This window comes from Ochotona curzoniae, unplaced genomic scaffold (assembly GCF_017591425.1).
Source record: "Ochotona curzoniae isolate NIBS_2020 unplaced genomic scaffold, NIBS_Ocur_1.0 contig_3332, whole genome shotgun sequence".
In the NCBI taxonomy this organism is placed as follows: domain Eukaryota; kingdom Metazoa; phylum Chordata; class Mammalia; order Lagomorpha; family Ochotonidae; genus Ochotona; species Ochotona curzoniae.
In genome coordinates this window covers 322,298-345,753 of record NW_024465816.1, presented here as the reverse complement: position 1 = coordinate 345,753, position 23,456 = coordinate 322,298, and the positions used below count along the sequence as shown (strand labels likewise).

The following is a 23,456-nucleotide window of genomic DNA, read 5'->3' as shown; positions in this document are numbered from 1 at the left end:
TGTTTTCAAGTTAAGCGTGTGATTTGAGAATATTCGAAAACATTTGCTAAAGGGGTGTGAACTGTGCAGATGCTCATCAAAATCCATCTGTCTGAATCTGTTAACTGGCATTTCCCCAGCTAAGACATTCCTCATGTTGACATCACAAAAACACTTTATGCCTAGGGTGAGGTTTGATACTTAACTAAGAAAATGGGTCATTTTCTCCAGGATTAAAGGTTCTGCACAGATTTTATAAATGTATATTTTTATCACTCAACTGTACTGAACTCTAAATGGACAGATGATTTCAAAAAGTAAATTAGACTTTGAGTTTCAAACTCATGAGTCCTTTTCTACTTTAAAAAAAGTCCACAAATTATGCATAAAAACAACCTGAAAATCTTTGTGTAAATTCTTCAGTGAAAGGGATGTTTAGAGTTTCTTCTCCTTCATATTCCCAGCATGTGCCTCACAGCTTTCTATTTTTTACTCAGTGTTAATAAAGAGACATTATATGCAATTTCTGTAATTTCTATTTTCTTGAGGGCTTAAAATATTTGGGTGACCTGTACCCAAAAATAAAAGCTCTACTTCCATCATCTATAAAAAGATGTTATGCATCCTTTGAGTATAATGAAAGTTTCAACACATACCTGCATTGGTTGTTAATATATTGATCTTCTACATTCACTTCACATTTTTCCCTTGAATGTTCCCTTTTAAAAATATGTTCCAGTTCTCCAAGTTACAGAATAAATATCATTCTTACATGCCCTATGTTTGCGGAGCCCCAAATCTGTTTCTTGCTATTTATTTCTTTCTGGTGCATCAAAAACGAATGTTTTATGTTATATATATGCGTACAAATATATATGTACACACACATATGGAAGTATATATATTTATATAAGTTTATATCTATCTAATATGTATACCGAAGAAGGAAAGTGAAAGGATTCTGTAATTATACATTAAACAACTCACCACCGTTTGCCCAAGTATCATAAGGCTTGTTTTTCTTAATTCACATCTCATGAGCACAATCGTGTTACTTCCTACTGATGCAGAGAAAGTTAGGGTTCAAGGTAGCTCTTATCTCTATCCTTTACCAAAACCTAAACTGCTGATAAATTGGGCCTTCGTAGCTTCATATGAAAATAGCAAGAAGGCCTTTCCCACACACTGGACTTTCTGTTGTCACCAGCCAATAGTTCTGCTCAGAGTGCCCACTAATCTTTAAATAGAGAGAAAAAGAATATAAACTGCAAATTAATTGTTAAAATATGAACCTGGTACATCCAAGGATTCTGAATCCCTTTCTTTACAAACCTTTTTATCTGAACTATTTAAAAAAAAAATCTCTTTGGGGGTTAGTGTTGTGGTGCATTTTTTAAGCTCCTACCTGAGCTGCTAGTTTCTCTTATGAGTGCAGATTCAAGTCTTGCTTCTTTCACTTCTGATCCAAATCCCAGCTAATCTACCTAGGAAAGAAGTGGAAGATGGTGCAGGAATTCGGACCATCTTTAGCAAGTGGGGGACCTGGATGGAATTTTAGACCTCTGAGTTTGGCCTGACTTATACTCAACTGTTGTGGCCATATAGGACGTCAACCAGTAGGCAGAAGATTCTTGTTCTCTCTCAATCTCTGTCTTTCAAATAATCCTTAAAACATGGAAAATTTTAATCCCTTCCCTAGATTTTTTTATGTAGTAAATTAAGCTATCCAAATTTTACTTAAAAAAGAAAAGAAAAAAAATAAAAGCAAACACATACACTGCGTCCTGGGAAAACTGTCAGCCAGATAACTTTAAAACTGGAAACTCACTATTATATTAGCTGATTTTTAAAACGTGCAGGAGAGTCTCATGTCCATCTTCCCTTCCTCCCAAAACACAAGCACCACATTTCTGTGGAGTTAAATATCAGCTTCCTTTCAGAACAATTGTAAGACTCACAGGATGTAGAACATCATTTAAATGGGTAACACAAATAAACAGGAAATCCCCTTCATCACAACCTGGCATTACTTTACTTGTACTCAGCCCTAAAGAAACTGATTTACTGGAGCCTTTCGTGGAAGCTTCATTCCCTTAGTTAAAACACATTATTGCATTAAGGCCACCATGCTTAGAAGCTCTATTTGAAATGAAATTTCATTTTGAGGTACTTTGGTAAAAGAATGTCAACCAGACACAATCCACTGAGTTTGCTTGTTTAAACTCTGGTTTTCCTTCTGTACTCAGTCATTCAGGGACAGGAAAGAAAACCACACTGCAGGAGTCTGTGGCATGGCACAGTGGTGTTTCCAACACAGCGCTCATAGCTCTGAGGTATGGGTCCTAAAATCCCAGCTTGTGGGGCCCGGGCCATGGTGTATTAAGTTAAACCTCCATCTGTAGTGTCTGCATCTCATATGGGGGTTAGTTTGAGTTCCAGCTGCTCCACTTCCAATCCAGCTCCCTCCCTGCTTATGACTTGGGAAAACAGCTGAGGATGGCTCAGTCCTTGGGTGCTTGAACTCACATGGGAGCAGAAGCTCCTGGTTCCCAGCTTCAGAACACCATTTGAGGAATGAGCCAGTGCATGGAAAGTTTTTCTCTCTGCCTCTCTCTGTGTCATTCTCCCTTTCTCTAGCTCTTTCAAGTAAAATAATTTTTTAAATTCACCTTGCCTTTTATCTATTCAATCAGACTTTTTAATGGGTAGAACCCAGATTACTGACATTTAAAACACCAGGGGCTGGTGTTGCAGTGCAGCACGTTAAGCCATGATTTGCTATGCCTGCATCCCATACTAGAAGGCCCATTCGAGTTCCTTCTGCTCTGCTTCCAACCCTACTCCCTACCGATGTGTGTGGGAAGGCAGCAAATGATGGCCGCAGTAGTTAGCCGCTGCCTCCCATGAAGGAGATCCAATTGGAGTCCCTGTCTCCTGGCTTTAGCCTGGGCTAGCCCCAACCTCTGTGGCTATTTTTGAAATGAACTAGGGGATAGAAGATCTCTATCTTTTTGTTTCTTGTTTTATAAACAAAAGTACCAAAAAATGACTCTGAGATGTGGGAATTTTTAAAATGACTGCAAAAGTTTTCTTGGAAGTTATCTTATTTATTATCTTAAAAACACATTCATCCGTCAGTATCTGTGGGAGACCATTTTCAGGATGCCCTGAAATGCCAAACCAAGTGGATGTCAAGCTCCCTGTATAAAATGGCATAGTGTTTGCATAGAATGTATATATATCCTGTTGTACATTTACATTTAAGCTCATCTCTAGATTACTGATTCTTCTAATACAATGTAATACTGTAATTATTAGGCACTATTGTTTAGGAAACGATGACCCCAAAAAGTATGTTGCAAGTTGACCCTGGGCACAGCGACGGGGAAGTAAGCAATGTTCATGCAGTGATGCAGAAAGAGAGGATGTGTGAGTGGCCAGAGGTTCCAACAGGTGTGCCACACAGCACAGTGCTCTGCATGTGGCAATTTCAAGATTTAGTTTTTAAGATTTCCTGCAATTTTTTTTTCTCAAACAGTTTCGATCTTGGGTGAGTTAAGTCTGCCCAGCTGAGGACAGGAGAGCTGACTGCATGTCTCACCTCAGTTGTAATACTTTTTTTTTTTTTAAAGATTTATTTTTATTATTTTTTTATTGGAAAGGCAGATATACAGAGAGGAGAGACAGAGAGGAAGATCTTCCATCCGATGATTCACTCCCCAAGTGAGCCCAACGGCCGATACTATGCCGATCCGAAGCCAGGAGCCTTTTCCGGGTCTCCCACGCGGGTGCAGGGTCCCAAAGCTTTGGGCCGTCCTAGACTGCTTTCCTGGGCCACAGGCAGGGAGCTGGAAGGGAAGCAGGGCTGCCGGGATAGAACCGGCGCCCATATGGGATCCCGGGCGTGCAAGGAGAGGACCTTAACCACTTGCGCCACCGCGCCGGGCCCTGAAATACTTTCTTAACAGGCAAGTGGTGCTATTATAATTTGTATCACAATGTATATGTTTATTCTCATTTCAGGTAGAAGTAACTGTGCTATTCTGTCTTGACTATTTCTTGGCTAAATACATGAGTATTCATAAATGTTCATGTACTTATTTTTTCTTATTTGAAGGGCAGTGAGAATGAAAGAGAGATGGGAAGAACTGAAAGATCTACAGGTTCAATGATCAAAAGCCTTGCAACAGCCAGGGGTGCGTCAGGCTGAAGCCAGGAGCTGGAAGTTGCAACCTGGCATCCCATGCAAACAGCAGGTATTCTACAACTTCAGCAAACCTCTGCTGCCTCTTAGGGTGTGCATTAGCAAGAAGCTAGAACGGGAAGAGGAGCCAAGACTTGACTTCAGGCACTGTGGTAGGGGATTCAGGCAATCCAAGTGGCATATTTACTGTTGCATCAAACACTTGTCTTTTTTCCTAAACAATGATTTTTTTTTTAAGAAAAAAAAGGGGGGGAGGGATTCACACACCCTTTTAGAGATAAGTGCTCTAGTCACATGTCTTCACCCAAATTCCTAAGTCTTTGTAAATGTTGTGACATATGAAGAATGAGTATAATGCTGATCAAGGAGTGCTGTTTTAAGTACGGAATTCAGTAAGGTGTATGCCTGTACATGCTTAATATGCAGAAAGGTGTAACTATGATGGTTTTCCTTACTTTTTTTTTTAAAGGGCCATCTAAGAAATAGTTGTGTAATTGTTTGCAACAATGGAACACCATGCTGTGCTGTGTAAATGATACTTCAAAGCTCATATTCTAAAAATATATTTAATGGCTACATATCTGCTGACTTCTTTGAATGAATTCTCTGGGGAAATTACATTTATTTTTTACAAAATGCTGCTCTGATTGAAATTTTCTTTTCAGAATGCTCTTTGATTATGCTTTAGAAGTACATAGTAAACATGTTGGGGCAATTTTTATAATCAATAAGGGTTTTTATTGTTTTTATTTATGCTACTATTTCTTATTATAAATTAATGAATAATTAGAATTTGAAAGAACAGTCTGCCCTTAATATATATATTTGGCATGCTGCCAAATATCTACATTTTAAGAATGGATTTGCTTTTGGGAGAGGGCACTGGGCACAGGGGTTAAGATGCTGCCTGGGAAGCCCGGATCTCGTTTGGAGCACCATGAATGTGAATTCATTAGCCATGAACCTAAGACTTAGGGGACCAACACTTTAATACATGGGTCTTTGGGAATCACCTAAGCTAATAACCAAAACCAATAATATATTATTGTTTGATGAGATTATTGAAATCATAAACTTAAGAAACTCTGTAGAAGTTCTTTTCCTACAGCAAAGATTTTTATCTATGGTTCATAAATAAAGCAAGACCTAGGAATAATGGTGATAGAGGATGTGAAATGAAGTAGTTTGCCTGAAAACATTGGGCTGGTGTTTGAGGGCTTCCCAGACACATCACTTGGTTCTATCCTTTGTCTCAGAGTATTTTTTCCCCTCTGAGAACCTACGCCAGCAGTCACTTCATATTTTAGAGTCTATGGGGCTTCATAAAATGGCAATATCGACAGCATTGACCCTTTATGTCACTAGGAGAATATGAAAATATGTATTAAAAGTGCTTGCCATCATCTTTGGCACAAAGCAAGGACTCAGTCAATGCCAACTACTATCAGTTTTGCTGGAGAGTCCATGGCGGAGAGCAATGATTTCAACTAGAGTCGGGAAATTCATTCATCTTTTTGAACGGTTGATGAAGAAAAGATCAGAGGCATGGGTGTTAACGGACAGATGGGTTTTTTTTTCTTACCCTCTCAACAGTCTCCTTAATTTAGCTCATAATTCCCTTAAGGTCATGAGTACAGTTAATATTCCCCACATTCCAATAAGGGACTTGGGTCACAGCAAGATTTCCAAGTGTGTCAGTGGAGGGAGGAATCAAGCTTAGCATTGTTTGCAGCTGGGTTCTCTAGCAGTTCATGGCCTTTCATATGTAGATGAATTGTGATGCAATAATTTAATTCAATGCTTTTCATAAAGAATGCCATAGAGGGCCCGCTTCATGTGTGTGGCTTTGTTGTTGCACTGGTGACATTTGAAGAGCCCTCAGGGTGACTATGGGTATCTGAGGATTCCAGAGAGCAACTTCACTTGAACAAAAAAGGCCAAGTGTTACAATGCAGCTGTTGAGTGCATTTTCTCAAATTGGGCAGCATGAATTAGTGCTTTCATCTGGATGCTCTTTCTGGTCCCAGTCAACAGATCAGGTAATACCTTCAGCTTTCTAGGACAGGCTAAATTTATGCACATCCCAAGACATTTTGAAAATTAATACATTTTCATAAACTTTTTTTTAAAAAAAAGTTGGCTTAAAAATCACTCTGCAAATATCCTAATCATAAAATTACATTTCCTCATAAGAATTGTAAGAAGTCATTGCTATAAAATCCTTTGAAGAAAACATTTTATCTGATACACTGTTGTGTCTGTAATACTTACTACACAATCTTACATAAAGATCAGTAAGTGCTTCTGAATGAATAAATACAAAATTTGATTGCAATTTCCTTTCTCCTTTCAAAAGGGTCCTTTTAAAATAGCTGTCACCCAAAAGCTCCCTGAAACACCAACTCATTTGTGGAAACATTAGACTACCAAGCTTCTGAAATACAGCATATGCAAGTCTGATATTCACTTCAAATCTGCAAACCCAGGCAACTGCAAACCCAGGCTGGGAAGAATGAAGAAGTCCCCAAGAGGTTGGAAACAAGGAATTTCTACCATGTCCCATAGATTCTGCCAATTCAGCAAAAGCATCATTAAGAACCGAGGAATGTTTCAAGTTCTTTACCAAAAAAAAAGGATATTCTACTAAATTGTAGAGCCAAGTAATTTTAAAAACAGGGGCATGAAAATTAACAGGGGCTTATGAAGCTTATAATAGAGAAAAGAAATAGGAATTCACATATTTACATGCAGATGTTCCTTGCTTATGATGAGGCCATGTCCAGAAAAGCCCATAGTAACTTAGAAATCCACTGCTAACATGTGCCTTGTCAGACACCATAGCTGCCCTAAGTCTGCTCAGAATGCTTACACTTGACTGCACTTGGGCACAATCCTCCAACACGAAGCCTGTGTTCCACTAAAATGTTGAATGCTTCATGTACACACAAGAGATAGTGTCGTGCAGGCATGATGTGATGTGCACACACAAAATACAATCTCCAAAACCTGTTGGTAGCACAATGCACCAAGGGTTTCAGTGACGGCCCCTCATGGCCACAGAGCTGACTGGGAGCTGTGGCTGTTGATGCTGCGCAGCAGGAGAGAGGAAGGGCTGAATGTTGAGAGCCTGGGGAAAGATTCAAATTCAAAAGTCCAAGTGCAGCTTCTACTGAAGGTGAATGGGTTTTTGCACAGTTGTAAAGCTGAACAGTCATTAAATTGGGAACCATTTGTAATCCTTGCCTAAATAGAAGATGGGCAGACTCTCCTGCAGGCTACGAAGAGAAGAAGACTTCTGCAAGCTCATCTTTTCACTCTGCCTTCTGCTCCACTCTTGGTCTGCTCCCCTTACACCCCAAGACCTCATGATATCAGATAAGTTTCTACTTGGCCTCAAGCTTCTGCATCATCGCATGTGCCCTGCTCTGCTCTCTCCTCAGAGTGTAACCTCTCCCTTTTAACGCCCAACTCCTATGCAAAACTTCCTCAACATTGCTCTTCCTTCTACTATTCTACAAGTCACTTGAGGATTCTATTTCCTCTTATTCATCTTTCTTTCCCTCAGTGCAGAGCACAGCAGAGGAACTGGCATATGATATTCACTCCATAAATGCTGGTGGGTGCATGATTGAGCCAAACCAATTTCTCCTATTTGTGTAAAGACATGAGTATTAAAGGTTATCTCCTCCCTCTTCCTAACTAAATGATGGGTCCTTAGGTGACTAGCAACTAAATCTTTTTTGTATGACTGAGTAAAAAATGAATTGAATTTGACATCTTAGGTAGGCATCTGAAAGGTCTCCTTGCCTGAACTCATGGCCTCGATTATCTTTTGTTCCTACTCTTAACCTCATAAACTAGCTCCCGGCTCACAGGAAATCACACCCAAGATCATTTCCAGACTCTTGCCCACACATTAAGTTATCAAGGACCTGAATCCCATCCCCTAGTGCTCTCACCTATTTGCTCCAGTTTACATTTCAACTATGCCTTGCCCATTTTCCCAACATTAACATGGAATAACAGTAGTGGTATCCATTTCTCCTGACTTCCATCCTCCTTTCCTCAAACACATCCACATGTGCCTGTGTCAGCACTGATGTCCTTCCTGGTCCTTTTGTGCACAACACACTTATCTCCAGACCTCTCATGATGTCGATTCCACTTCCCCAAAGAAAGACCTTCTGCTGTAGAATGTGGATGACTCCCAAAATTCAGTCATTGAAACCTTAACCCCTGATACAGGATTGGAGAATTTTAAGATGTGATTCAGGCATGATGTTGGGGGAACTCCAGGAGCTGGGACAATGTTCATAACAGATGCTTAATAAGTAATTTTTGAACAAATTGAGTGAGGACCTTGGAGTCTCTATAAAAGCAGTCATAAGATTTGGGGAATTATTTTTCCTCTAGCTTTCTAATATTTCTTAAGAATGGTTAGAAGGGAACTTTCATCTTACACAGATGGCAAGTAAATGTTTAAATTTCAACTAAGGCTTATCCATTTTCCCCACCCTAACATGTATTGCAACAGTAGTCTTCACTTCCTTTAGCTGTAAAATGAAAAATTCCCATTGTGCCCTAGAAGGAGGCTGGTTAGTGGAAACGGATTATTGTGTTTAATCCCACAGAGCTTACAGGTGTACCAGACACCTGGGGTGGGGTCATGGTAGTACAGGCAGAACTAGGGGTTGCTGTAGGTGAACATAACACCTAGGACGAAGCACGCACAGATGTCTTCAACATCCTTTGGTCAGAAAGTCACTCCTTTCATCAGTCACTGAGTCAGAGCATCTGGCTGCCAAGAAACCTGCATAAAACCCATCTTGTGGCAAAGGCTTTGCTCTGGATGGCAATGAAGGTACCAGCAGGCATTTCAGAAAGTCTGCCACGTGGCGGGCAAATTTTAGAAATGGAAATGTCAGTTACAAATGGATAGCCAAGTACCTGCTTACCAGTAATCAACTAATAACCTTCTGTGACTTGGAGTTAGGTTCTAATTTCAAATTTATCCCTAAGGAGATAAATGGCCTGGAACAAGTTAATTCCATCTCTCTCAGGTTATATCACTGTCTGTAAAACAAATGGTTATGATAAGATAATTCACAACTCTTCTGTTTGCTCCCACATCTGGTAGTTCTTAGTGAAAACAAAGAGGATGGAATGGTGACTGAAATTCCCTTAAATATGAAAGAACCTAGGTAATATAATAACTTTACCAATATCAGTGCACCCTCTGAAAGTTTCCTAGGCAAGATTCACAAAAGAAGTAAATATTCATTACTCTATTTCTTAAAAAAAAAACAAACTAGTTGTTTTATAGTATGCATTATATAGTGGGAGGTGAAGATCTTTTTTAAAAATTGTGATGTAGTGGATTAAGCCATCTTTTGTGATGCCATTTGTTTATCTGATATAGGACTGTGGGTTTGAGTCTCAAGTGCTCTGCTTGTGATCTAATTCCCTTCTAACACAGCTCGCAAACCAGTGGAAGACAGCTCGAGTAAAGCATGCTCCTGTCAGTCACATGGGAGACTCAGATCGAGCTTTGTGCTCCTGGTTTCAGCCTGGACCACCCTCGCTAATGCTCTATGTAGTTATCTCTCTATTTCCTTCCTTTCTTCTCTCCCTCCCTGGGCATGTGTGTTTGACTTTTTTTTTTTTTCGGTCTTTGTCTTTGGTCTGTCATTCTGACTTTTACATCAATCAATAAATCTTTTAAAAACAGTTCAGATAGAATTTCTCTGATCTGGTTAAAAAGGAATTTTTCTGGCCAGGCATGGAGCAGCCTGTATCCTGACAAGTGAAGAAAGCCTGATGCCAGAAAAGATACAACCTACTTCAGCATCTATGGTTACCTCAGCCAAGAATCTTCACTTGCCTCTTGTTTATTAAAACGGGAGTGGGACCATGACTTCAGAATGCCATTTGGAAAAGCACTGAGTGTGGGATCTGTCACAAAGCAGGCTCTCCCTGGAGCCGGGCCTCGTGTCATCTCTGCTGCCCCTATGAAATCGTCAGGCGTGACATGAGAGTTTCCTCTGAGGTGGGGGTATCATTGCCAGGATGGCACTTATGTGGGACATGAGCAGTAGAATGTGATTAGGATGCATTTCTGAAGTCACAAAGCACACAGCTACAAGGTATGCACCTTGAACATGCCCCTTATCCTCTCTAAGCTTTGACTGCCCCAGCCATCAAATGCACAGCACATTCTGGGCAGGATCACTGTGTACAACTGAGTAGCAAGTAGCTAAGAGGGACTAAGAAAATTGAAATTAAGTCCAGAACCACAGGCCCATGAAGCTGGATTTTCCCAGCATAAGCCCCCTCCTCTACTTCCTCAGCCCACACAGGAAACAATTTTTCCAAATTACAACAAGTTGCTGTTGGGTGCAGATAGTGATTCTAGTAGTACATGCAGAGAAGCCTAGACATTCGATAAGAAAATCTGTGAAGCCATAAACACAATGTGTGGCATACAGCACGTTCAGATGTAAATGTCATACTACTAATTATTTCACTCAACAAGCATTCACTATGCATGCCCTGGTAGTACGCTAGGGCAGGTGGCATGTTCACAATGAGTAAGACACTTATTGCCTGGAGCAGCATGTGGCCAAGGGGAAAATATGGACACTTGAGTAAAGCATCAGATTTAAATATCAATACAGGAGCCTTTTTCCACAGTGATATTAGTTTGAATTAATGAACATTCAAGATTGTGATATGAAACTTTAATGTACTCCTACAAATTCAGCATTTCTTATCTGCAAAGTAATACTTGCCACAGCTTCCCAGTTACTCTTCTTGCACATCTCATACCTCTCTTACATCCAAACTAAATACATAAAACATCTATCTAGCCACTGTCATTTGATTCTCTTTGAAGACCCTGGGGCCTGATTCCGGACATGGTCCAGAATCAGCTAAAAAGAAACTAGCTATTTATTTATTTATTTATTTATTTATTTATTTATTTATTTATGTTACCACTTAGAGCCACTCACCTAGAAGAAGTCTTCAAAAGCTTCACAGGAAAATTATGTATAATAAAAAATGCATGGATTTCACTTTTGCACCAAAATAAACTTATCTATTCTAAAATTACTTGAGTTACTTGGAGGGGGGTTAGGAGATACAGCAAACAGCTCATTCTTAAAACATATGCAGCAAGGAGGACTGAGTCAGGACTGAAGTAAGAGCTAGGAACTCAATACAGTTTTCACACGTAGGTGGCAGGAAGGTGAGGCAGGAAGGGCTACTATCTGTTATATCCAAGGATCTGCATAAGCAGGAATGAGACAGGGCCCCAAGCTGGTGGTTCAATTCAATTACTAAGCTGGACAAAATGCCTATCATGTAACATACCTCTTAGTTCATTTTTGAGCCAACTTGTAAAGCCATGCTCCATATTCTTGGGTGAAGAACTCTAAGAGCAGATGAAAACACATACACTCCATCCATCATCCATTGCTCAGAAATTGTTGGCTTTAAACAACGAACTTTCAAATGAAGGAAATATCATAAAATTGAGAGGTGTGTCCATAATTTGTTAGTAAAGGAAGGCTTAACCCCTGTGACTTTATGAGACTAGACCACTCAGTTTTACTATTCTCCTCAAGGACAAATGGATATAAAGACAACACAAAATGCTGGCAGACACATACTGTAAGTCCCTGGTGACAAATGATGGGTTTTATTCCTCCCTCTCAAAATTTCCTTTTCTGAACAAGTACACTAAGTGAAACCTGCTCAGGAAATAGCTTTACCAATTTTAATAAAAGCTCCTTGATGAATTAATCCATTATAGGCATTATGAATAAATATTTAACTGTAGGACAGCTTAATTAAGAAATTTGCAAGGCAAGGACCTGAAAGCCATATCAAGAATTGTATCCTGTTCCAATTTCCTATTACACCTCAGTATATCACAATACTTCAAAAAAAATTAAAACATTTGCCTTAATAAATTTAATAACTAAAACACAATCATTAGAACTCAGCAAACATAAGCAGGTAATGTTGGTGTTTTACTTCATAGTGATGTTGTCATAATCAATCAACAGTAAAACAAAGCACCCTTTCTTCCTGGCAGCTTAGCTTCCTGGAGAAGGGACACATAGGACGTAAATTGTAGATTGAAAATGTTCAAGGATTGGCTCTCAAAGGATCTTCCAGACTTAGCAATCTGTGATCTTCTTCCCCCTGGGGACTTTTATCTCATTGTGATAACACCCAATCAGCAGTGAAGGTGAACTCTCAGACAAGGCATGAGTGTCGAGACACCATTTCATAAGGTGCTAGCTCCCTCAGGGCGCATGGCCAGCTGCATCATTCATCAGGCCTATTGCAAAGTGAAAATGTGGATCCTTTGCTTTACAAAGAATAAGGATTTCAAAAAGGTCACTGCAGAGCATGAAGCATGGGGCCTTGGTGACTGCCTGGGTCACGTGTCCCTGTGGGGAGTCCTTTATAACCGGTGTGCAGGAACTGTTGGTATTTTAGAGGTGTTTGAAGACCCTGGACTTCCAACTTGGCCTCTCCTTGTCCCTTCTCCATTTATGGCAAATGAAGGACCAACAGCAGAAGGTACAGAAATAATCTGCTGCTTTTGACCTAGTCCAGGCAACCGACACCCTCTTGGTAGGTGTTCCAGGTCACATTTCCATATCCCTGCCCTCTCCTTCATCCAAAGTCCCACAAAACCCACACAGAGAGAAGCCTTAAAGTTTCAGGACATTTAGGGATTTTTCAGACACAAAGTCTTGTTTTACAGCTTCGTCTATTTACAATTAGATGGGATCTTAGTGATTACCTGCTCTAACTTGTCTCATTTTAATTAAAACTATTACGTTTCCTTAGGTCAAGAACATCTGAATGAATTCTTGGTTGAATAAATCTAAAGCTGATAGTGATTCTGAACATCCTTTAACTGATTTTAAGAAAAAATGCTAGCATAATGATGCTATAACACTAACAGATCCATACTAGATGCTGCCAACCATGCTAACAATACAGAAAGTATTTTTCAAAATTCCCAGCAGGGGAAAAAGAGTGAAGTGAATGTCTTAGCTTGGAAAATCCTCAAAATGGAATCTAGAACAGATACGTAAGTTAGGCAAATGAGCCCAGAAGTAAAGAGACTGGGATCCCTAAAATCATAAGGATCTTCTAAACATGTCACTACTTCTCTCTTCCCCGTTTATATATACAACTGTCCTTCGATACAACTGGAGCATTGGTCCCAGGACTCTCATAAATAACAAAATGTACAGATATTTTATATATAAGATGTTCCCTTTATAAAATGATGTAGTATTGGCATATAATCTATGTATATTTTGTTTTATATTATCATTTCTGGATAACCTAGAGTATCTAATACGATGCAAATGCTATGTAAATGTTACTATTCGTTGGTTGGAAATAGTGACAAAAGGAATACCTTACACATGCTCAGCACAACCAATACTTTTTAAAGAATATTTTCAGCCTTTGGCTGTTAGAATCCATGAATGCAGACCTCAAGCATGCAGGATTGATTGGTATAGAAAGCGAGCTGTATGTTTTTCCTAAATCAACTCAGAGTTTTATAAGTAGGGCATGCCAAGTGCTTTGCGGATGTGAATTCATTTATTTCACATAATGACCCTACGATTAAGTACCATGCTAACCTCCTTTTAAAAGACTACGAAACTAAAAATATAGAAATCCAGTTTCTTGCCCTAGGCCACACTTTACTGGAGGCCAGATTCAAACCCATGTAGTTTTGGTTTCAGCGGCTGCTTTGAACTACTACAGCGTGACAGGATCCTGTGCCAGTAATCTCTCATTACATCACAACATCTCTAACTCCACCCTCTGCCACACAGTTGCATGCATTGAAAGACAAACCTCATGCAGTTACGACCCCAGGCAATTGGTGCTCTCAGCACTGCAGCCAGAGCCATGATCACATTATGTCTGAGTTTACACTAATTCTCAGATGCCAATCACTATTTATACAGTAAAAATGTTATATGTATGATATGTCAAAAAACTTCAATCCTTTTCTTAGTTTAATGATGTCATTATAAAGGGGTAAGAGAATACTTTTCATGTGGTTTTATTTCTTTAATCTGTATTTAAGAGCTAGAAACCAACACGGAGCAGAGTTTTTCTCTGTTTCTGGAAAGAATAAAAATAGACTATAGGATCACAGTTTGGACAAACTTTAAAACTCTCTTTCATTTTGACAATTGTTCTTCCTGTGGGTCTACTGCTTAGGAAGTATCTCTTAGCACTGAAAGGAAGGTGGAGTTCATTTCCAAGACTATGGGGACAGATTGTTGTGGCTAACAAAGGTAAAACCTATCATTGTTTTTAGATGAATGTAACTCAACGTTAGGCAAGCGAGGGAAGCACCAGCCCATCATCATGGTGATATTATAGTGCCAACCACACATTATCATGAAGAGGCAGATCAGTGTAGCTTATTCTTGGTATATCTTCCAGATATTCAAACATTTGCACTTTTCATGTTGTTGTAATCATGAATATAGGTGTCTTTCAAAAATGTATGGAAAAATGAAGTGAAAAGGTAAATTTATTTTCATGCAAAAACATATTAGAATCAATGTATGATTATTTCATAATATGTATTTCCCATGAGCTTTCTGAAGCTTCTTCATATGCATGGATTTCAATATTTTTGCACCAAAACAAGCTAATTTTTAGTCCACTTCCTGCAAACTTTGTGAAGTACCTTCTTATTAAATTTCAGTAGAAAAACTCCCAAAAGTTATTGATAGAATTATAAAATGCATCCACTTTATCCAGATGGACAGAGGAAAAGAAGGGCATTATAGGACCCTCCCACACACACATCAAACACACACACACAACTCAAGATCATCGCTAGTACATGTATAAATCTTTATGGAACTGTGTAGTTATCTCTATTTATTTAATTTCCTGTATGAAAAAGTGAAAGGATATTCAACAAACACAATATGCCATGATGAAATATAAATAACGCATGCTCTACTATTCAAATATAACAGGTCCATAACATCCTGAAATTTCCAATTGAGTAAAAAAGGTACAAAGGAAGTAGTGTGCCTGTGAATTTAAGATGCTTTGACTCAGCAGGTTTGCCAATACAATATTGTGTAGTCATGGCACATTCCACACTGTCCTTTCGCAATCTAGAAGCTTGCTCTATTTCTGGTCAAAGAGATGAGTTAAGTGATTTTAGCAGTGTAATAAAATCTATGTACTTTGCCAGGACATAGCCACAGTACAAAATTAATATCCTGCACTACTGTTTTAACATGCTTTGACAAGGATGCTATTTCATGGTTCAATAAATACTTATTGACTAACTACAAACATGACAAAAATGTTTGTCCTTCAAATTGGCTATTTTGGACTAAGCATTCAAGAGCTCTGAAAAAAAATGTTGTAATACTTTTCAGACACTTTGGTTTTCATTTTGCAATATCACTAAACTTGCATAATGACAGGATGGAAATGTGCTGTTGGATAAACCTCCAGAAAGCTACAAGGTCTTTAGAGGAATTTTCCTTATAAGTCATTTTGTTCAATGTAACAATTGGAAAGCACAAAGAAGTAGACATTAATGACAAGTGCAATGCATGGCTAAAAGATTTGTGATTCACAGAAAACCAAATCAAATGGTCTCAAGAAATTTCAGCCAATTAGTTAGACTTGTTACTCAGAACAACCACTAGAAATGAATGACCATGATCTTTCTTTGTTCCAATTCCAAGAGAAACTATGTTGACCCTAAGAATTACCCAAAATATCGCAATTAGGTTATGCTTAGTTTATACTATTTTGCTTACAGAGGTCAGCATTGTGGCATAGCAGTCTGGGCCATGGCTTGCCGTGTCAGCACCCCACATCCGATTTAGAGTTCCAGTTGGAGTACAGAGCGCTTCACATCTGACCCAACTTCCTGCTAATGGGACTGAGAACACAGCAGATGGTGACCCAAGCATTCGGGCCCCTGCCACCCGTGTGAGACAACTGGAGGGAGTTCCTGGCTCCTGGCCAGGATTTGAACTAGCAGATGGAAGATTTGGTCCAGGTCTGAACTAGCAGATGGAAGATTTCTATTTCTTTCACTTTCTCTCTGTCACTTTGCCTATCACATAAACAAATAAATCCTTTAAGAAATATTATTTGTCCTTAAAAACACTAACATTTAAAACACTGGCTGAGAAATTTCTTTTTTGTTAAAGTCACCTTGAGAGAGAGAGGTCTTCCATCTGTTGGTTCACTCCCCAGATGGTCCCAACTACCAGGCTAAAGGCAGGAGCCAGTAAGCTCATCTGAGTCTCCCACATTGGTAGCAGGGGCCCAAATACTTGAGCCATCTTCCACTCCCTTTCACAGGCATGTTAGCAGTAAGCTGGATCTAAGCAGAGCAGCTAGTGCATGAACTGGCATCTTCATGGGATAGCTACTTTACCCACTATACTACAACACAGGCCCCTTTCCTGAGAAATCTCACCTCAATCAATTGTAACGTAGGCACAGCATACAGATAAAGGTCAGTAATTACATGCGCTGTTGGGTAAATCAAGGCACAGATCCTGTCCTGTGAAGTTTTCCTTGTGACACTTTTCTGATTATCTTGGCAAGCCACATGTCTTACAAATAGTTCTTACCCCAGTATACATGGTCCTCACAAGTTATAGCAATTGGAGTATTCATGCTGGTATATTTAAATTAAAATACACATATATTTAATTAACAATGTTTGCATTTTATATAAAATATATTTAAGCATGTAGGGAATAATTTTGGGAGTCTTTCTTTCCAATGTGACTTAAAATTTTCTACTTTAATTTTGTCATACAAGTTTTAAATTAAAAACATTTTTATTAGTGAAAAATAAGTTATGATTTTTAAATTTTCATCAATAGTTCTGGCTCCAGAGGACTGAATCTATCATGAAGTACTATTTAAAGTATTACTAGTATCAAAGCTGAACTTACAGTATTGCACTCTTCTAATTCCCAGAAATTTAGCATACGTATAATATATGTATCTATTTACATACAAATGTTATGCTCTAAACAAAAGATGTTCCACAACTTCATCTTTGGTCTCTTCTCCTTGTCCTTTGTCTATGTTCTCTTTCTTCACATCCTCTTCTAGCTCTAAAATTTCATACAGTAGTCAAATTTTTATCTCTGGCTTTGATGTTCCTTCCTAATTGCCACTTGCAAATTAATTCTTCAATACTTCTTTTGGGATATAATTATATGTATATATGTATTATATTACCTATTTCACTTTGGCATTACAAAGCCAAAGTGGTCAAAACAGAACTCTTCGTTCTTTCTCTCTCCTTTGTAAAGCTATCCATTGTTCCTGTTGGACCCAACGGAATGATGCTCCAAATATCCTCTCATATTCCAAACCTAGAAGTTCCTTTCCCTCACCACCAATGACAAATCTACCAGTGTTATTGTCTCCACTTTCAAGACATATTTTAAGTCTGTCCTTTTCTCTTCATCTCCATGATGAATATTCTGATCTGTGTCTCCCATCTGACCTGAATCACTGCAGGAAATAATTTATTCAGATCCCATGACTCTTCTTTTAAATTATATTTTATGTATGTATGTATTTCACAGGCAGAGAGACAGAAGGTCCAGAAGAAGTAAAAAGACAGAGGATAGTAAGCCCATCCTTTGGTTCATTCCTCAAGTGATCACAGCACCTGCAGTTGGATCTCACTGCAGGACTCCCATATGAATGACGGCGACACAACCACTGAGGCTGTCACCTGCTGCTTCCTAGGATCTACATTAACGAAGCTGGAATCCGAGTGAAGCTAGCCTTTGCATCTAGGAACTCTGGACATTTTAATTACACAGAGCCTGAGGGTAATTGTAAAGATTGTATGTTTATTTATTTGGGAAGGCAAGAGAAAAGCAGAGAAGATATGGATGGGGAGAGAACCCTACCCTCTCCTGAATCCAGGTACAACTATGACCCTCAATGGCCATGGTTGGAATCCAGTCTAGGTCTCCCACATGAATGGCAGAGACCCAACTACTTGAACATTGCTTGCTGTTGCCTCTCAGGGTCTCTTTTAGAGAGTGGAGCTGGGACTCAAACCCAGGTGATCCAATATAGGATGAAGACATCTTAACTGGCAACTTAATAGACCAAGTGCCTATTGTACATGAAAGAAAGACTGCCTGTCAGTGCAGAAACGAACTGAGGAGGCAATTTTTTTCACTTGCAGATGCTGAATAAATTGTGTGTTGTGCACCTGCACTTACTTTGACATGTCTTTTGACGTCAGATGTGAAATGTTTCAGTTGCTTCAATCAGCACTCCAAAAGTTTCAAATTTTGGACCATCTTGTATTTTCAGATTATGAATGTTCAACTTGTTTGCCTTGCATTAGACTCAGAATTTTGGTTATCATGTAGAAGTTAATCTAGATAAGACAGTGCTGTCCCCAGTCCCCATGTAAACTGAGCCAGCATCCCTGGAGTTGTTTACCAATACTAAAAGCTAAAGCATACGCCTGTACCTAGAAATGTTGATGATGGTACAAGAGTTGGGAGTTTTCTTCATCAGTGGTTGACTGGGGAGCTGGGGAATGCAAGACAAAGCAACCTGTCACTCATCCTTCATGAAGAAACCTGCTGTGCAACAGCACTGTTCTTATAGCCCTGGCAATGGTGGTAAGCAACGTCAGTGATAGAGGTCCCCTGACAAGCTGGATTTACGACTGCTTCAAATTGTGCATTCACAGTTCACAATAGCATTGCAGACTTGAAGCTGTAGCAATGGTGGTGGGCAAGGTGAGCCACATATATCCCCCACAGGCTAGATATGTCTGCTTCCAGTCTGTTGGCCCATGCACTAACCATCCCAGTGAGAGGTCAGGGGAACAAACTATTTTAGGTACAGGGGGATTACCCTTGTCGCTACAGGGGTGAAGAAAGAATAATGTTTCCAATTCTTGTTATTCTGTTGTCCAAATGCTAGTGAAAGAGAGCCTCAGGAAGAATCTGCATGGCCATGTGTCATCCCAAGCACTAGGAAGAAGGCAGTGCGATATGATAGCATACAAGCACATATGGCCTTTGACTTCTGATGATCTCAATTTAAATACCATTTTGAATATTAACCAACTTAGTCATTTTGGAAATAAACAATATTGAAAAATTGAGATGACAGATGAGGCAAACTCCTATTCAACCCTATGGGATTAGAATCCCGAAAAATACGAAGGCATTGGAAAATTGTGACAATCTAGTAGGAAGTTAGCAGCTGCCACGGAATTGGAAAGCTCAAGAAGGGTTTCTTGACTTTCAGTCCTTCTTTAACAACAACTATTTTGCAATTCATCAGTGACATGAATACATCTGAATACCATTTTCATTTTATCCTCTCATTGGCTTCCTTATTTATGTCATTGTGACCTATGCTGAAAAAAAAAGGCTTTTTGCTTTGTATATGATCCTCTCCTTCTCCACTGCACTCCCACAAAACTATGGCTTTTACAACTCTCTCTCACAAAAAGAAGTAAGAATGAGTTGGAATAAAAATTTCCTTTCTGAGAATGTAAAAAAAAAAAGTCAAGGGGAGAATCCAATGCTTCCAGAACTCTCTAAAGAACAAGCAAGAGTTTGTTGTTATAAAACACCCCAAATACTCTTTCATGGACCAAGTGTAGTAAGAAGAAAACTTGGGCCCAGTAAGAAGACTTCAGTGCAAAACTTTTATCTGATAGAAAAAGATATAACAAAAACAAAAGACAGCGGCCTCACTGGCTCCCTGAGCAGGGCAGATGCCCTCTGAAAATACATTCATACGGTTGGCTCTTCTGATATTCTCAAATGAACCATATAAAGAGCACATTTACAAATGAAGAACACTTTCACCTCCAGCTGAAGCCAACACTAATAACCTAAGCATTTCAGTGTCTTGTGGCCAAAGTTCCATATTTTAGCTACCTTAGCAAGAAAACCCAAGAAAATCAATTTGCATCTAAAAGCTCCTTCATGGAGTTGGCTTGGTTGTGTGGCAAGCATCCCAGCTCACTCAGAGCAGAAGACTGTTTGGTCCCAACTGAATAACCTGCTGGCATTTGCTGCTTGCAGAGTGGTAAGCAGATTATGGGAAAGCAGATATTAATATTCTGATTAAACATTTTGAAACCCCATACCGCTATTTTTAAAAACAATTGCATTACTCTGAGAGAACCCTCACACTTGCCATTCTGAAGCCACTTTTAGCCTTCATTTCTGTATGTTAACTGCCTTAATCTACCTATAGTTTATTTCACAGAATTGAAACACTTTTCCCTCTGTTGCCCTACCTGCTGTGTATAAAATTCATGGAAATACACAACAATCTTAATAGTTCCAAGGCTTTACATTTTACTCTCTTCCTTCTTAGATCTCCTTTTGAAAAAAAAGACAGGGCTGCAGTCATCGTTGGTCCCAACTTCTATTAAACACTCAGCACAGCCTTGGCAGCCCTCCTGGAAAGATTTCTTGTTTCCTGAGGATCCACTGATTTTACAAACTTAACAAACTTACTGACAAAAACTATGAAGGAGACATGTGCAATAAGCCTTCTGAAGTTATGGAGCATTGAACGTTTACTAGACCACAAAAATGTCTCCAATCCTATCCACCATGTAGAATATACCAAGCAGCATGATAACAAAGAAACCTAATAATTGTTGTTTAACTGAGGACTGTAATGTACATACAGGTATTTAAAAATCAACAGTCAAAACTACTGGGTGACCACAATTTATTTCTGGGTGGAGACTGAAAAGTCTGTTTATTTCTTGGGTGCTTACTAAATGGAATCACTGTGTTGGAGGGAAAACGTGGCATGAACATTTTTTTGCTTGTAACATTGAGTGTTGGACTCCTTCTTAATCCTGCTTCTGACTCAGTTTGATAAAGACCTGCTACTCTGGGTGATAGGCACCCTCACACTACCTCCAGAACATTCCCAGAGGGAAATGTGGCTGGACAGGTTAATGGGAGAATATCAGCAAATTCTTTGTTTCACAAAGGAATACTTCAGAAAGTTCATGGAAAAGTGCATATACAAGATAAATTGCCTGGTGCAAAAAAAAAAAAAATTGAAATCATATAAGGAATAAGCAAGAAGTCTGTGGCAAACTGATGCTATATTTAAAAAAAAAAGTATAGCTTTCAAAATTCTTGGCACCCAAAGGAGCTTCCTTCATCTCAACTTCCCCAACTTTTGTACCTTTTTCTAAGATGAATTAGGAGAAGGAACAGAAACCCAAGAAAAAGTCAAATTTTCTACTTCTTTCTGATATTGGCATTCTGTCCTTCTGCCCAGGCTTCACACCTTTTTCTCTCAAACTTTCTTCTTCCACCCCTATGGAACATCCTCTCAACTTGGGAGCTTATGGGGGACATGACAGAAATGGGGGAGAAGATCCAGAGACCTGATGCATGGCCGTGCGGGGATAGCGTGGGTGGGTCATGAACACACCTGCTCCAAATCCCAAATCATCTTCCTGCAGTTCACCCTTGGGCAAAAGAAGCCCTTAGCCTCCCACTGCCCTAGCCACCTCCTCCCCAGACCCCGGGGCGGGGACACTATGCTGGAAGTTAAGCCACTTTCCCTGGTTGGAGCAGGTATGATGCAATGACTAAAGGGATCTACAGCTGTTTACCTTTCCTTGCCCCAGGAACCCTGCAGAAATGAAGCCACAGACTGGCAGGGAGGCAGGTGGCAGGAGGTAGGTGGGGTGACAGAAAGTGGAGGTACTGGGGAAAGAGCTGGCCTTCTGACTTAAGCATAGATTCTTAAGGGGCCTTTGGCTCAGAATAATCACCTCTTCTCTCTGTCTGATTTCCAAAGAAATGCCCTTCCTTTGGAACCACGAAGTTTGGAGCCTCATCAATACCTAGTCAGGATTGTGGGCACTAACAATTGTCCACTCACGTATTTTCAAATTCTCCCCTTCTACTCCAAAACGTCTGGTCACTCAGAGCTTTGCACAAATTTCCTGGCCTTGCCCTAACTACCGCTCCCACTCACTCAGTGGGCATGCCCGGCTTGAGAAAAGAGGAAAGGGGACCCTGGGAGACAGGAAAGTTCTCATGGAGCACTAATACAGATGAGAATGTCCGCACCTCTGCGGTGGGGCGGGCCAGGTGCGGTGGCCAAGTGGCCACTTGGAGAAAGACACTCCAGGTTACCCTTTGCCCACGCTCGCTACCGCGTGGAGAGCCTGGCGTGGCTGTCAGCACACCTCTGAGCCAGGAGCCCATACTCGCTGGGGGGCGGAGGAGGGTTGCTGGGGTCTGGGGGCGAGGCAAACAGGCCGCCCAGCAGGCGTTGTGCAAGCAGCTTGCTTGGCCCAGCCCTGGGTATGAAACCCTTGCCGGGTCCTCGAGCCCTGGTCCACACTGGGTGGAAGATTCAAGCCTGAGGCGCAGTCGGCCCCTCCACCAACCCCCGCAGGTTCAGGAATCCCCAGGGTCACAGACCTGCCAGCCGTCTCTCCCGGACGTTTTTCCACAGCAGATCCCAGGCTCTGGCCGTGGAGTCGCGTAACTGCTCGCTGATGGATCTCCTGAGCTGCGTTTGCAAAGGTTTCCGTTTGCTGGTCATTTTAGATCGTCCTCATAACTACCCAGCGGGTTCGCCGCCGCCACCCCCGCGTGGCTCCAGGTTCACACTGCTGGTGATGGCAGAGGCCACACGCGGCGCTCCCGCCCGGGTCCCGGTACCAAGCACTGGCGCCACATGGATCTGTCCCGTGCGGGCAGGCTGCACCGTGCACGCGCTCCGGGGTGCAAGGCTGCCCTCCGCGCTCCACTGGACTCCTTGCTCCGTCCCCACTTTCCCTGCGCAACCCTGTCCTGGGCTCCGAGCTTTCCACCCCTTCCTCCTCCCTCCCTCCCCTCCTCCCTCTCTGCTGTCACAGGAACTGCCCAGAGCCCCGCGCTCTCCCTCCTTGCGCGCCTAGCCTGGCAGCCCAGTCCCCTTGGGCGCCACAGCTGCCAAACTCTTCCCCAGATTCACCCGGAGACTAGGGGCCGTCCCATATCACTCCAATTTCCCGAATCCTTCTATTTTCCAGTCGCAGACACTGCCATTATCACAGCTGTGATAAAACATTTTAAATATGCCACAGGGTTAGTGCCATCATCCGTTTTCCTGAACCCAAGGAACTTGAAAAAAGCTACTCGACTTGGCTAGCATTCTTGAAGAGTCAGACACTGCTGCT

At 40.6% G+C, this 23,456-nt stretch overlaps 1 protein-coding gene across 1 annotated transcript in view; it reads right to left on the bottom strand.

The window, feature by feature from the left end:
• Nucleotides 1-22,935, bottom strand: part of STARD13 (StAR related lipid transfer domain containing 13) — a 230,545-nt gene extending 207,610 nt beyond the window's left edge. The window contains exon 1 of the mRNA XM_040979791.1: nt 22,714-22,935. Within this exon, the coding sequence (XP_040835725.1) occupies nt 22,714-22,837 (124 nt within the window). The 5' untranslated portion in view covers nt 22,838-22,935. The remainder of the gene's footprint in view (nt 1-22,713) is intronic.
• Between the last annotated feature and the right edge of the window lie 521 nt (nt 22,936-23,456).